General features: G+C 43.8%; 1 protein-coding gene and 1 long non-coding RNA gene across 2 annotated transcripts; one reads left to right on the top strand and one right to left on the bottom strand.

Annotated features, from left to right (window-relative positions):
• Positions 1-19: 19 nt before the first annotated feature.
• Positions 20-8,107, bottom strand: LOC309690159. Its single transcript, XR_014271617.1, has 3 exons — positions 7,222-8,107; positions 4,172-4,315; positions 20-4,084 (listed from the first exon to the last, which is right to left on the bottom strand). It is a non-coding gene; the product is annotated as an uncharacterized lncRNA (long non-coding RNA).
• Positions 8,108-8,249: 142 nt separating this feature from the next.
• LOC309690128 (kunitz-type protease inhibitor 1-like) lies at positions 8,250-13,120 on the top strand. Its single transcript, XM_082507030.1, has 10 exons — positions 8,250-8,753; positions 9,897-10,057; positions 10,377-10,518; positions 11,114-11,284; positions 11,364-11,399; positions 11,484-11,612; positions 11,700-11,750; positions 11,827-11,997; positions 12,497-12,559; positions 12,634-13,120. The coding sequence occupies exons 1-10, from the start codon at positions 8,357-8,359 to the stop codon at positions 12,813-12,815; spliced, it is 1,503 nt and encodes a 500-aa protein (XP_082363156.1). The 5' UTR covers positions 8,250-8,356; the 3' UTR covers positions 12,816-13,120.
• The last annotated feature ends 1,031 nt before the right edge of the window (positions 13,121-14,151 follow it).

The raw sequence follows: 14,151 nt of genomic DNA, 5'->3' as shown, positions 1-14,151 counted from the left end.
AGCCAAAACTTAAACAGGCAGACCAATAAAAAGAGGTCAACTCAATAAACTAAACTCAAGATAATAATTAACAAAACCTCAAACAAACATATGACAAACTGACCTCCTGAAATGACACACAGGGGAACTTAAATACTGGTTTAGCTAAACCAAATGGCTGCCAACTAATACAAAACAATTAAACAAAAGTGAAACACCCCCCAGGCAATGAAGCATGTGGTGCAATCCAATTAGGCTGTCAGTGGTACTTCAGGTCTCCCAGCCCTTTGCTGCACCTTTTGCCAGACAGGAGAAGCCAACCCCCAGGCAACTCAAACAAAGAAAGATGTATTAATATAACATAAAACAGAACTTTGACCTTGCAAGGTTAATATGTGTGCACGCCATATAAACATTGGAAGGTGTGATGGAAAAATAAATACATTTAATAAAGAAACAATATTGAACAATAAGTAGAATATTTTAAAGTAGTGACTGTAAATTAAACTAAAGCGAATCAACGGGTAGTGAGGTGTGGAGCTTACCATGTGTGGCATGCCATCACAGTGTCAAACAACACCTTAGGATGTCTGCCATGTTGAAACTACAATGTGCAGAAGATGGACTACAAAATGCACATCTTACATTACTGCGGTAATGTAAAATGTGCATTTTGTTCCAACCCTGTTGTTTGATGGCGGCAGCCTGTGAAGATATCTTTCATTATAGAGAAACATTTAGGGTCACATTTACTGACGTCGGCAGAGCACAAAGAATTCTTTATGTTACTGAAGAGGCTCAGAGTCAGCTTGTGACTGAACATATTCACGCACGTGTCACAGTAAGCATAGTAACTGCAATGGCTCGTGATCTAACGGTAAATAATATTTGTGTTTTTCTGCACGTCGTAGTGTCAGCTGTTCACACAGAGTGCAGTTTGTAATGATGCAGCTCTCCTCTGGGTAAATCTGAGCTTCACCTGAGTCCTGATCCTCAGACTTTTGAACAGTGCTCAATGTGTTATTTCTTAAATCAAAAGCGTATCGATCAGGGGCGATTCTAGGATCAGAGCTTTGGGGGTGCTGAGCACCCAGAGAGCTGCCCAGCCAGGCAAGATAGACTTTACTCGTCACGATGAGACGTCTTCCCCGTGTCTGTCAGTCCCTGCATCCTTAAATGTCTCCAGTTGTCCCAAGTTCTCTATGACTGTCTCCTTGGTGCATTTAAACCCCTGTTCCTCCCTGTCCTCATCATCTGTTGTCTTCGTCTCTGTTATCAGTCATCATAATTTTACCATCTCTGTGCAAGTCTGCAAATTTCTTTATTAAATCATAAGATTCTTAAATTCATCAAGTCTCTCTGTGCCTGGGTCCTCGTCACAAAACATGACATCACTGTTTTGTACATTTTAACACAATTTAATCCCCACATTTGTGAAAGAAAAGCAAAACACTTTTTTGAAAAGTCTGTAACAAAACCATCAAATCTGATCGAGGTTATTTAAATGCTGCAAAAGAAGAATGGATTGAAATTAAAAAAAAAAAATACATATCACAACCTTAATTACTGGGGGAAAATGATGAATGATGCTCATAGTGAGTAAAAAGTAAACTGAGTGTATTTTTTCACTTTTAATGTGTATGTATAATATAATACAGATACATAAAAACACTCCCAAAACAGAATAAATTATTACAAATAAATTATTACAAAATATTAAAATAAAAATGGAGGCAGCTTTGCCTGTGGTAGAATGTATACAATGTATGAAAAAATCTTTACTGGAGATACTAATTTTGTGTTGTAAGATTTGAGTTTCATGCTTTCATAGTGGTACTTAGGACAGCTTGACGTTTTTCTCAGGTGGTACACGCTGTAAAAAGTTTGAGAAACACTGATAAGGTAAGTGTATGTGTGCTTTTGGAAAACATTTAAAGCTGCTGTACAGAATCTTTGAAACAAGTTAGCTTAAAACATTTTTAGACTATAAACAGAGCGCTCTGCTTCTCTTTACAGTTCCTCACTCCATCAGGGCTGTTTGGCACTTTCTGATAGTGTGCAAATGTGGTGCACGTACTGCGGCAGTCATACAGACAACTGGACGGTCCAAAAGTTGGCCTACCTATTACTGGCTGAGGTTTCAGTAGAGTTGTGGCTGAACCACATAAAAATATATCATTAATTTTAATCTCCCCAATCCATTATAATATTAGGTTGGAACTCCTACCTAACTATATAAAGAGTAACTGAAGCACCCCCAAAAATGGGCTAAAACCGCCCCTGGAATCGATCCTCCTTCAGCTTCCTCTCATTTATATGATGTGTCTCGCTGTTTTCAGAGAGAAACACTGAACCCGAGCTCACACTGGCTCATTTTGGTTAGCAGGCCTGCAGTGCTCTCCTTCACACTCCGTCCTCCAGTGGACAGTCTTTCCTCCTCCCTCATTAGGTTTTCCTCCATCATCACTGAGTTTTTAAAATGGACTAACGATGAGGTGGAGTTTTTGCTGTAACACAAAAGTCTGGTAGTGAGTCAGCCCCACAGCTATCTGGAGCATGTGCAAACTGATAATAATCTTTAATAGGGCTGTCAAAATTGAGCGCAAACAAAACAACCGCTGTATAATGCCCTCCGCTATCTTAGTTTCATTGGTCACATGACTGCATCACATGACTAAAATCTGTCATCATTTTCGAAAAGGCTCTGGTTTTGCTGTCCACACTGCCATGCAAAAATGGCGTTTTCAAATGTATCTGCTTTGGAGAGGGTTTTTCAAAACACTGCATTTTCCTTGAACAAAAACACCATCTGAGTGTGGACAGAACGCCAAAATGGAGAGAAAAAGATGCGTTTTCAAACAAAAATGTATCAGTGTGGACATGGCCTGAAGTAACCATGAATCCCAAGTACTGCAATCCAGCAAAGGACTTCTAGGATAGTCCAGTGTCTCCTCTGCTAAACAGAGCTATAAAGGAAGAAGCACTGAAGCTCCTTTCCTCAGTGTTTGGAACAGCTCTGATTATGCGTGAGGAACCTGCCTGAGAAACATTGACTTCTGAATGCACCCAGAGACGTGCCGACCCATACCAGAAACTCGATTGTCCTGGATGTATGCATTTTTCCTGTCCTTTTCACAATAAAAGCCCAAAACACATTGTATGACTGCACCTGTGCAGGACGAAAGGAAACAGGTAACAGGAGTATGATGAAACATTTTATGGCAGATCATCTGATTGAAATTTCATCTTTCTTAATATAAATATGCTTCTGTTTTTGTTTAGAAATTCTGATGAGACTAACAAACAATAACATTTTTCCTATCAAATAAATTTTGTTAAATGATTTCTTAAACTAATCTTAATTAGTGAATTCTGAGGAACATGATGTGAATTTGATGTAATATTTATTGTTTGAAGCTTTAATAAAAATCAAAACAGATGAGAGGGAGCACTCTTCAAAAGAAGGAATTGACTGTAACTGTAAGATGTAAGCAGTCCTCTTCCTCTGACATATGGATAGCAGGAAACAGGAACTTAATCCTTTCAAACTACGGTAAGCATCTTTTCACACACGTGCAGAACAAAAAGTGTTTCTGGTGCACACAGTAGGTGGCAGCAGAGAGCAGGGTGTATGTTTATTATCCAGCAGGCCTTGCAGCATATGACTGGAATTCGTCGTATATCTGGAAGGAAGCACCGGTGAGAGGTCCACATGAGGAGACAGGAAGCAGCTGCAGGGAGAGCCACAGTTACTCTGAGAACTCTAATGTACTCGAATACATCCAAAGGTTACTCCGGGGGTAGGCAACTCCAAGCCTCGAGCACCAGTGTCATGCAGGTTTAAGATGTGTCCTTGATCCAACACAGCTGATTTAAATGGATAAATTACTTCCTCAACATGTCTTGAAATTCTCCAGAGGCCTGGTAATTAACTAATCATTCAGGTTCATTCAGGATTCAGGTGTGTTGACCCAGCTTGATATCTAAAACCTGCAGGAAACTGGCATTTGAGGCCATGAGTTCCTGCACCCATGGGTTACTCCAAAATCAGAGGTAGCAACTCCAACAAATAGCTCCTCCTCCTCGCTCAGAGGTTTCAGTTTCTCTGGAAGACACAAACATTAATCAGCTGATCAACTCAAACCTGCAATCAGTGAACACCTCATGAGCATCGCATGGTCAGTGAACTCACCCTCCACTTCCAACTGCTCCTGATTGTAGTTTTCAGCTTGCAGCTCCTCGAAGCTCAGCTCCCCCCCCCCCCCCCCCCCCCCCACCTCATCGCTGCAGCAGCTCTTTGGAGTATGTCACCTTCTCCACCATCATTCACCTGCAGCTGGAGGACACAAACCAATCGATAATCAATAACAACTATGATGAATAACCTCTAATAACCTCTTTTTATTACTTAAGTTACTGTCTTGTGTTGTGATGTGTCATCTCGTGTCTTATGTAGGCTGTGTCCCAATTCAGGGTCTGCACGCTTGGAGTACGCATTTCAAGTGCGATTACGTCACCGCTACGCGACGACGGCTGTCCCAGTTCGAAGTGTACTTCAAATGCATACTCCAAATGCGCCGTCGATTTCCCCAAATATCAAGCATGGTCCGGTGCACGCTTCGTGGTCCCATATATCCCACAATTCATAGCATGGCGGTGGGTGTGGATAATTTTGCCGCAAAATACAACAGACGGCAAAAGGGAGCGGCCGAAGAGTGAACTGTCAAAAGTAAGTACTGAATATTATGTCACTTATTTATGTGCGAATGTTTAATAACGAAGAACATTAAAACATTACTGTTGGCCACATGTCTGCAAAGTTATGTGACATTAGCGATGTTTGTACTTTCAGCGTTAACTTGGTTTTAAAGCCTCTACTTCAAAAATATATATAGTTGACCTTAATCTTACAGAGAATGTGATGATTTTATGGATAATTAAAGTCAGTCATATATCCACAAACAAGCTGAAAGTCAGTGATGCTGCTCGGTTTGCGGTCCTGAATATCACGGCACAAGCAGGATCCACTGCACTGTTAATGTTAGCTATGTTATATTGCTGCCTCTGTTCGGTGGTGTCGAGCCAAACGGACTTTAACGTGTGTTTGAACGAGCTGATGGTTCACTCGTTAAGCTGATAGAAAGATGCTTTAATCACAGGAGTCACACATGTGTCCACTGTACCATCTGGGAACTCTTCTTGTTTAGCACTCGTAATAACACAAACACTAAATCCTCCTTCTCTTGTGCTGTTTTGTAGCAGTGTATACACCTGAGACTGTCACCTGTCTGTCTGTCCTGCACTCTCTCTCTGTTTCTTTCTCTCTGATTGTGTAATAAAAGTATGAACATGTGTTTATAAGTTACACTTGTGTTTGAATCCTGCAGCTTATCACACATTTGATTTCCATGTGTGACAACTGCAAGTGTCCAGAGTGACGACAGACTGAGGGACCCACTGCTGCACATCATCTGTGAGGCTTTGCACCCTGATGATCCACCAGGACAAACTCAGCAGTGTGTGAGGAAGAGGAGGAGGAAGAGCCAGCAGCAGCTGACAGCTGGAGAGAATAGACAGACTGTTCCCTGTTTGTGAAGGACTGCTAGAAAAGTTTAACATAACTAATTGTCTGTCCTGAATCAGTCTTATTAGGTAATGTTCAAATAATTTTATCATTCCAGTGTTTTCAGTGTGGGAGAAAGTACTCAGGGCCTTCACGTTACACACTATGAAAGGCAGCAACAAGTTTAATACTCAGAAACCTAAAGTATGTATCAGCAGCAGAATGGAGCTAAAGATAAATGTTTGTTTCAGTTCTATGAAGCTTTGAGTATTTTGGATTAGTAGTACTGCTGTGTTTGTTGCATCATATTACTGTAATTGTTTATATGCTTTATATATTCTGAGGTAAGTTGATCTATAGTGTTACATCATATTCTATAAGGATGTTATGTGTTTGTAGACTTTCTGCCCAGTTTGACCCATTTAGCAGAAGCCAGCCTGTTTAAGGCTCTGATATCTATTCTGTATGACTTAAAGCAGTTATGACATGGTCTGATTTTCTCACCCAATAAAGCAATATTTAATATATCAGTCTACTCTTCATTCTATCAGCAACAGTTTTCATAGCTTTTGTTTTTACACATATATGTAAGCATTGAGCCAAATGTAATAATGCCAACAAATTAAACGAACAATATTTGTCTCTTATGTATAATACATCTGTACATACACTGTCAAAAATGCTTGTCTTTGAGTGAAGATTTTAGGTGACAGGAAATATAAATAACTGCAACTTGAATCTTTGACCCAGAGTTCAAGCTCACTGCTGTAATATATATATATATATATATATATATATATAATAATAATAATCTGACAATACATATAATATTGGCCATATTATATTTACATTACCACAGTGAGATGATTTTAGTCTCATGAACAACATTAGCTAATTGTTATTTAATCTTGAAATGACTGTTCACACAGAAATGAAGCCCAACAATCATGTTTTACAGTCCCGTGGTCTCAGCCTCAGATACTCAACTAATCACAGTGATGTCATGACAAAAATGAACTAACAAAAAAACATTTTTTCTCCTTCATTTCTGTCACACAATGCTGTATGTAACGTTTCTAGGCAACCTGAACAGCGCCATGAAGGCTAGACCGTCCCATTTCACAATCCTCTCACTTCTGCACTTCTCGTACTTATAGTACGCACCGTACGTAGTACGCGTAGTGCGCGTACTTCAAGCGTGCGGTCTCTTAATTGGGACACAGCCGTAGTGCTGACGCGGGACAGTCTTACAATTTCACTGTACTATTGGAAAACTAAACTGAAATAAAATCATTTACAGGTCAGAGCCAGAGCAATGAAGATGAGTCCTGCCAGGCTTCATAACTCCAAACAAAAACACTTTTCATTTTTTAAAACAGTAAAACTGTAACACAGCCACCAACCAATCAAATGTCATGCAGGTCAGAGGTCAAAGTGATAAAAACAATTAATAAAACTATAATTGAAGTGTCAGAAAGATGCATTTTATTTGAGATATTTAAAAGTGAAAATTTTATTATTTTTCTATTTTTAAATAAACATATTTAACATTTTAAACTGTAATCTCAATTAAATCATTAGCAGGCAAAAAACTGTTAAACAGGTTCCTGCTCTTGTCGGCTTTTATTATCACTTAAAGTCAACATCAGTATTTGTAAGTGAAAAAAGGTGAAACTCACCTGAACTCTGACCTGCCAAACCTGCTCATAGAAACGTCAAATTCTGCTCGTTCAAAGTGGATCAAAACATTAGCATCATCACATCTTCATCAGCGCTTTGTACTAAGAAACCTTTCTCCATGTCGGTTTCAGAGTGAGCTGAATTAAAGTAGGAATCCTGCTGCTTCATCCAAAACTATAAAAGCTATCTTAGATCACAGAGCTCAGTTGATCACGTTTAACTGAAATCTGATCTTTTCTGAATAGAGTTTGGCGAAGCAATCAAGTGAGATGGGGGAAAAAAAAACACACTCCACCAAAACTCCGTTCCTTTACCTGAAAATCATCCAAATCACAAATAATCAGTAAAAATCACATAAACCATCTGCCTTTTAACTTCCGGCTGCGCCTCTCATTGGCCCGCTTCAGGTGTTGCTGCAGTGCCCCTGCTGGTTAGAGTGTGAAATGCTGACTGATCGTACTGCACTGATTAATCAGTACTTGATTTAGAAACGATTTTACTGATTAGTGATAAATCCGCGCTCTGCTCCACAGTCCTCATAAAGTGCTTTACAAACGCAAACATCACAACTAATTAGGCTAACACCCAACCATAACCATGTAGCTAGCCAAACAGCGAACAGACACTTCCTGCCACAGAAGGTAAAGTGTACAGTATATCCTGGTTTAACGCCTCACTGCTGCAGCACTACAGTGATCCTCGTACTCTGATGTTTAGTTTCCTCTGAGCTATTGGTTCTGTCACTAGTTAGCTAACATAAACTAATATGAGTCTGTTAGCCAACCACATGCTCCGTACTAACAGAAGATGGCGATAAACATGTTTTTAACTGAGCTCTTGTTTCTTAAACCCAGCGTCACAGACAGAGTGACGTCTGTGTGAGAGTCTGTGACGCTGGGCTTAGTGGGATCACCCTTACTTATCTTTGAATGTGTGATGTTTTTCACGCTCTCCTGTCGGATCCATAAATTCACCTGTTGTTGTTGTTGACGTCAGCGGCGCGTCAGAATCACCTGTGTGGGGGCGGGGCGAGGTGTTTGTCTTCCTGTCAGAGAGCAGGTGAGACACACCTGAGGAGGTACATCGGAGCTGAGCGTCTTTTCCTCCTCGCGCGTAGACTGACCGCAGACGGACATGTCCACGCGCTCCTCTTCCTCCCCCCTCCTCCTCCTCGTTTTCGCGCTCTTGCGGTCCGGGGGGGCGGTGGACCCGCACTGTGAGGACGAGTTCCGGCGCGGGCACGAGGACTTCGTGCTGTACGCGGAGGACGCGGTGAAGCAGGGCGCGGTCATGTTGGCCACCGCGAGCTTCTACTCCGAGCTCGAGTGCAAGCGCGCGTGTTGCGGGCAAGTGCACTGCAACCTGGCGTTGCTGGAGCCGAGCGTCCCCGGAGAGGAGAACCGCACGTGCGTGCTGTTCAACTGCGTGCGTAGGAATCGGTTCGCGTGCAGGTTCGTGACCCAGAGCGGGTACAAGAGCTACGTCAGAGACGCCGTGTACCGGAAGTACCTGGCAGCCCCCCAGAAAGAAGGTGAGTACTTTCAGGCTTACTGACTCTCCGTGATGTCAGTTCTGCTCAGTGAACAGGATCAGAAGGACTCTCGGAGGCTGAGAGAGGTCTGAGCATGTGCAGGGGGGTGAAGATGCAGGCAAGAGGAGGGATGGAGGCGGGTGATTGGCTGTGGGCCCAAGTGTGTCAGCAGGGAGGTCGGTGGGCAGACTCGGAGCCCGACAGGGTCGCCAGGTCAGAACACACACGCCTGTTCGTCGGAGCAGGACCGGGTGTTCTGAGAAACTATCCTACTCTGACAAAACGTCCTACCCGCATTATAATTTGAGGGTGACTTGCGACTAAACCTAACCCTACCCCTAACCATAATCCTAACCATAACCTTAAGAAGTATTCTGGATGGGTGAGAGAAAAAGGAGTTAATTCTGTGTTTGGTGTTGTGCGCATGCACTGTGTCTGCACAGAAACATTGTGTAGGATGTTTTTTCAGGTAGGATGGACTCCCAGAACACCGGCCCACATAGACTGCGAAGGCCGGGTCCTCCGAAGGACGTGGCCTAGGTTTTGGGACACAGCTTCTGTTTAATGTTTTTGAAGAGCAGCTGTCGCGTAGACGGCGTGTTCCTCTGCTGTGTGAGGAGCGGGTTAAAGATGATCTGCAGCTTCGTTCTCTCAGACCGCCGTGATCAGCTGATTAAGTGTTACAGGATGTCACATGTTCCCTCCACGCTGACAGATAACCACGGCACAGACGCCTGTTATCTGTGGCTGAAGCCACCGGCACAACGCTGTGACCAGCTCACCTCCATCGTAACTGTGGGACTAACCAGTCCAGTGCTCTGTCTGTCTTGGTCGTTGTGTCCTTGGACACCTACCGCCTACTGGTGTTGGCCGGGCCGGCCCCCACCTCACTTGATTGGCAGCCTCGCTTCTGTCAGTCTGCCCAGGGCAGCTGTGGCTACAACTGTAGCTTGCCTCCACCAGTGTGTGAATGTGAGAGTGAATGAATAGTGGAATTGTAAAGCACTTTGAGGGTCTCGAAAAGCGCTATATATGCAATCCATTATTATTATCATTTCAGGCTGCGCTTCCTCTCTATGCACGTGATCTCTGACCCTGTCTCAGAATCCATCTGACTTCAGCTCCCCCTCACTCTGTCTCCAGGTAAGAAGCATCCGCCCGTCGCCAACGCAGGCCGTGATGTCACCATTCAGCCTGGAGAGACTGTGATGCTCAACGGCACTGAGAGTGTGGCGCTGAGCGGCGCAAAAATTAAAGACTACCGCTGGAGTCTGGAGAGAGGAGACAGCAGTGTAAAGATAGAGGTACAGGTGCTGCAGCACGGGGGTGGGGGCTTCTGTGTTACAGGGAGACTTCACCTGGAGACAGACGGGTAGTTCACTGTATCCACTACTTTGAATATAAAATTCAGCAGAGCAGCTTCCAGCCCACCAAATCTCATTCACAATCTGTCCAGTTTTCACTCTGCCTTGGTTTTTGGAAGTTAAAATAAGGACTTGTGTCTGTGCAGGTGTGTCCAGGTGAATGTAATTGTTCTTCAGCGTCCCTCTGCAGCATTCAGCTGTGACTGAGTCCAGCTCATTTCACTTTTAAATGCTGTTATTTTTGAATGGGCTTCTGCAGGAGACCAATTATCCTGACCAGGTGCAGCTCTCCAACCTGCAGACAGGCTCGTATGTCTTCAAGCTGACGGTCAACGACTCCAACGGCAAATCAGATGATGCCAAGGTCACAGTCCTCGTTCTTAACCCACAACAGACCAGCTGTGAGTGCTCATGGGATATGTATTCCAACAATAAGTCTGTAGCATGTGCAGAGCCCTGTGCCAGAGTCAATAGAGAATTTGGTCAATTTTAGGTTTTGAGGACGTTTAGTTTGTTTCATCTCAGTCTGACTTTATTGGGTCTGAAGTCTTCACTTATCGTCACTTTATCGATCAGCTGATGGCTGAATCACTGTGTTATTGATCAGTTAAACGGTGTGGTAGAAGCAGAGTCAGCTAATTGGTGGAGGGAATGGTGTTTGTTTTCTCGCTCCTCTTAAACTGGTCAGACTGGATTACCTGACTCATGCACGCTCAGAGGACGCCCCCACACTCACAGCAGAAACTTGACGTAATTCTATTTGACATCTTCCTTTCAGCTGATTTCAGGGTCACGTGATTCACTGAGTCTGTATTGATCGCAGCTCTGACCAGAGTCGGGCTTTAAAACCGTAAAATGGGAGTTTGCAAAACAGTAAATGGTGCAAGTGTTGTCACAGTGGCACACCCTGTTTGTTTTCAGCACTGCAGTCAGCTGTATTTCTGTAGGTAAAAGTCTGACAGGAAGTGATGTAACTGACGCTGTCCTCGCCCTCAGCATACTGTCAGGCTCCGGTGAAGGTCGGGCCGTGCCGCGCAAAATTTACTCGCTGGCGTTACAACATCACAAAGGGCGTCTGTGAGATGTTTGTGTTCGGAGGCTGTATAGGAAACGAGAACAACTTCCTGTCTGAACAAGAGTGTCTGTCTGCCTGCAGAGGAGTCACAGGTACACACACGCACACATGTACACATGAACACAGACACACACCTTTATTGTAACACTGTTTCTGTATTTTTGTCCACAGTGTCATCGCAGAGGAGTGTTACTCTGCCCGCTGCAGGTCAGTCCCACAGCGCACCTCTTCATCTCTGCTCCACAGTACAACCAGGATGCTCAGTGTGTGTGCGTGTGTGTGTGTTTTAAGAGGTGTGCAGCTCGCCGTGCGGTCCTGATCAGCTAACCTGTGGCAACGGCTGCTGCCTGGACAGAAGTATGGAGTGTGACAACGTGAAGCAGTGCAGCGACGGATCAGACGAGAGCCAGTGCCACCAATGTAAAACACACACACACACACACACACACACACTCACACTCACACACACACACACTGAGTGTAGCTGACCTTCCTCCTCCTCCTCAGTGAATCAGACCTTGAGCCTTCTTCTGGACATTGATGTGAACAAGAAGAAAGGTTTGTTTTAATTTTCTTTGTTAAAGAAATACTCAAAGCTAACAAGCTACATGCTAATTAACCCCTCCCCCCTCAGTTCAGTGCACGGAGCCTCCCCGCACCGGTCCGTGCCGGGCCAAATTCCCCGGCTGGTACTATGACCCCCTGGACCAGAAGTGTCACGAGTTCACCTACGGTGGCTGTGACGGGAACGAAAACAACTTTCCAGACGATCAGACATGCAGAGAGTACTGCAAAGAAGTCGGCGGTACACACACATTCGCACACACAAACACTTAATCTTCATAACAGAGCGCTGGCTTTCCAGCAGATTAAAGATCAACCCAACCTGAGCGTCACCCACACTGCAACGCTCTGACTTAAAGAAAGTGAGCGTCTCGCTAAGCACGGGAGCGGCTTCTATTGGCCGGCTGAAGGTGGCGTTGCCTTGGCTACCAGCTAACACAAACGTAAAAATTGGGATTTTTTTGTCTGTGGGAAATCAAACGTTAGGACCCTTCACTCATGAGATGAGCTCCACACACAGAAACTGCTCACATACACTGCAGTCACATGACTCTGTGACAATGTCATTCAGACGTCTTCTCGCTAACCTGACGCAGTTTGTGCTGAAGCACAGAAATGTAAGCACTCCGGCAGAACTTCATAAAACTCGCTGACTTCCAGATAAGGAAACGGGAAGAGAGAGCGGCTCACCCGCTTATGAGTTTTGGAACTCACTGCTGCTTTTTCTTCTTTCCCTGCAGAGAACGATGTGTTCGCCAGAGGTTTGTTTGAGCGCTTCGACAAGGAAGTAGACGACGACTCAAGTGAGAGATTTAACCTCAGCTTTCAACTGTTCTACAGTACAAACAGGACATGACCTCACTGTCCTCCTCCACAGGTTCCATCACGCTCGCCGTGATCCTGTCGGTGGCCATCTTGTCTCTGCTGGCCATCCTGGCCTACTGCTTCCTGAGGGCCCGCAAGAGGCGCACACACAGGCCCGTCAACACGGGCCCCACCCACGAAGCACTGTCCAAGGAGGAGACGTCTGTTTATAACAGCACCACCAAGCCCATGTGACGTCAGCCGTGCCGTTACCGTGACGATCGGCTGCCTTGTTTTGATTTAAGTGTCCTTTAAATGTATTTCTCAGCTGTTTTCATGATTGATTATTGGGGACGCTGGAGTTCTGTGGTGATGTCAGTTTCCTGTCCGCGGCGTCTTTACTACTCTTTGTGTTTCAGTATTTATGAATTCAGCGTCTGGGTCTCAGGTTTTATTAGTTTTCATGTAAATACCAAGTTGGTCTCAGGTTTTTAACTTCTGCTCTTATAAAGTTTTAATAAAAGTTTGAAAGTAGTAATAAAGTTTGGACATAACAAAAAGTGATCTTTATTTTGAAAACAAACTTCCTGCTTACTGTGAGGTGCTAAACAGGGGTTCGTTCTTCGTACCTCGCTAAGTAAGTTAGCTGGATTTGATTGTTGATGATTTCGCGTGATCTTGGATCGTTCGGTTCTCCGAAGCTCATCTGGGACTTGCTGTCATAGCAACTGATCCGTAAGCGTAAACCTGCTTGGGAGCAGGCTTACTTTATGTAAACTGGATTAGATCGCGGCCACTCAGGTATGTCCGCTTCATTTATACGAAAGCAACAGCGATATTTTTCCACTGTTTTTCCATAAATAAATATTATCAATGTAACTAAAGATAATGCAGTATTTGATTCTTTTATTGATTTCATACAGATACATACAGGTCATTTCCTAAAAGAAGGGAAATGTACTATTAATCATTCCATTCCATGTATTTGATTATTTCAGATGTAATTCATATTTTAGAGCAGTAATAGTAAATTACTTCGTGTAATTAAGATGAGAGACCACGGCTATAAAAGCGAAGGCGGATTTGGGAAGTCTGTCGCAGCCATGTCCTGTCCGTTTGTACGAGAGCAACCCATTGCGGAAGGTGCAAGATTGATAAGGAGAGTTTTCAGAATTCAGCGTATATTGCGGGATAGACAGGATCCTTTTTATTTATTTATTTATATATATATATATCTCCCAACTTACTGTGCATGCTTCAGTCACCCCTTGCATGGGAACAGGTAAAAGTGATGGAGTGTTATGTAAAACTACACACAAAAAAACCCACGATGTCAATAAATGTCAAAGTACAAAAAGCATTTTAATTAAGGCAACAACCAAATATTTTACATTGTACAAATAGAATTATGAGCTCATTTACCAGTTATGAAGGTGCTGCTGCTACTGCACCCCGGCTGCTGGTCTAAGGAAGAGCTGCCCCCAGGGATGCCCTCAACAATGGGTCTGGTGGCATTCAACCCTAGGGCCAGCTCCTCTGCCGGGGTGTGACGAGGGGGTGCAGGACCACCACCTGTCCTTTTTTGCTCTGC

The sequence above is a fragment of the Aulonocara stuartgranti genome, assembly GCF_965226115.1.
Source record: "Aulonocara stuartgranti genome assembly, chromosome: 15".
Lineage (NCBI taxonomy): Eukaryota > Metazoa > Chordata > Actinopteri > Cichliformes > Cichlidae > Aulonocara > Aulonocara stuartgranti.
The sequence above is the reverse complement of the archived record's forward strand: the minus strand, read 5'-3'. Positions and strand labels throughout refer to the sequence as shown.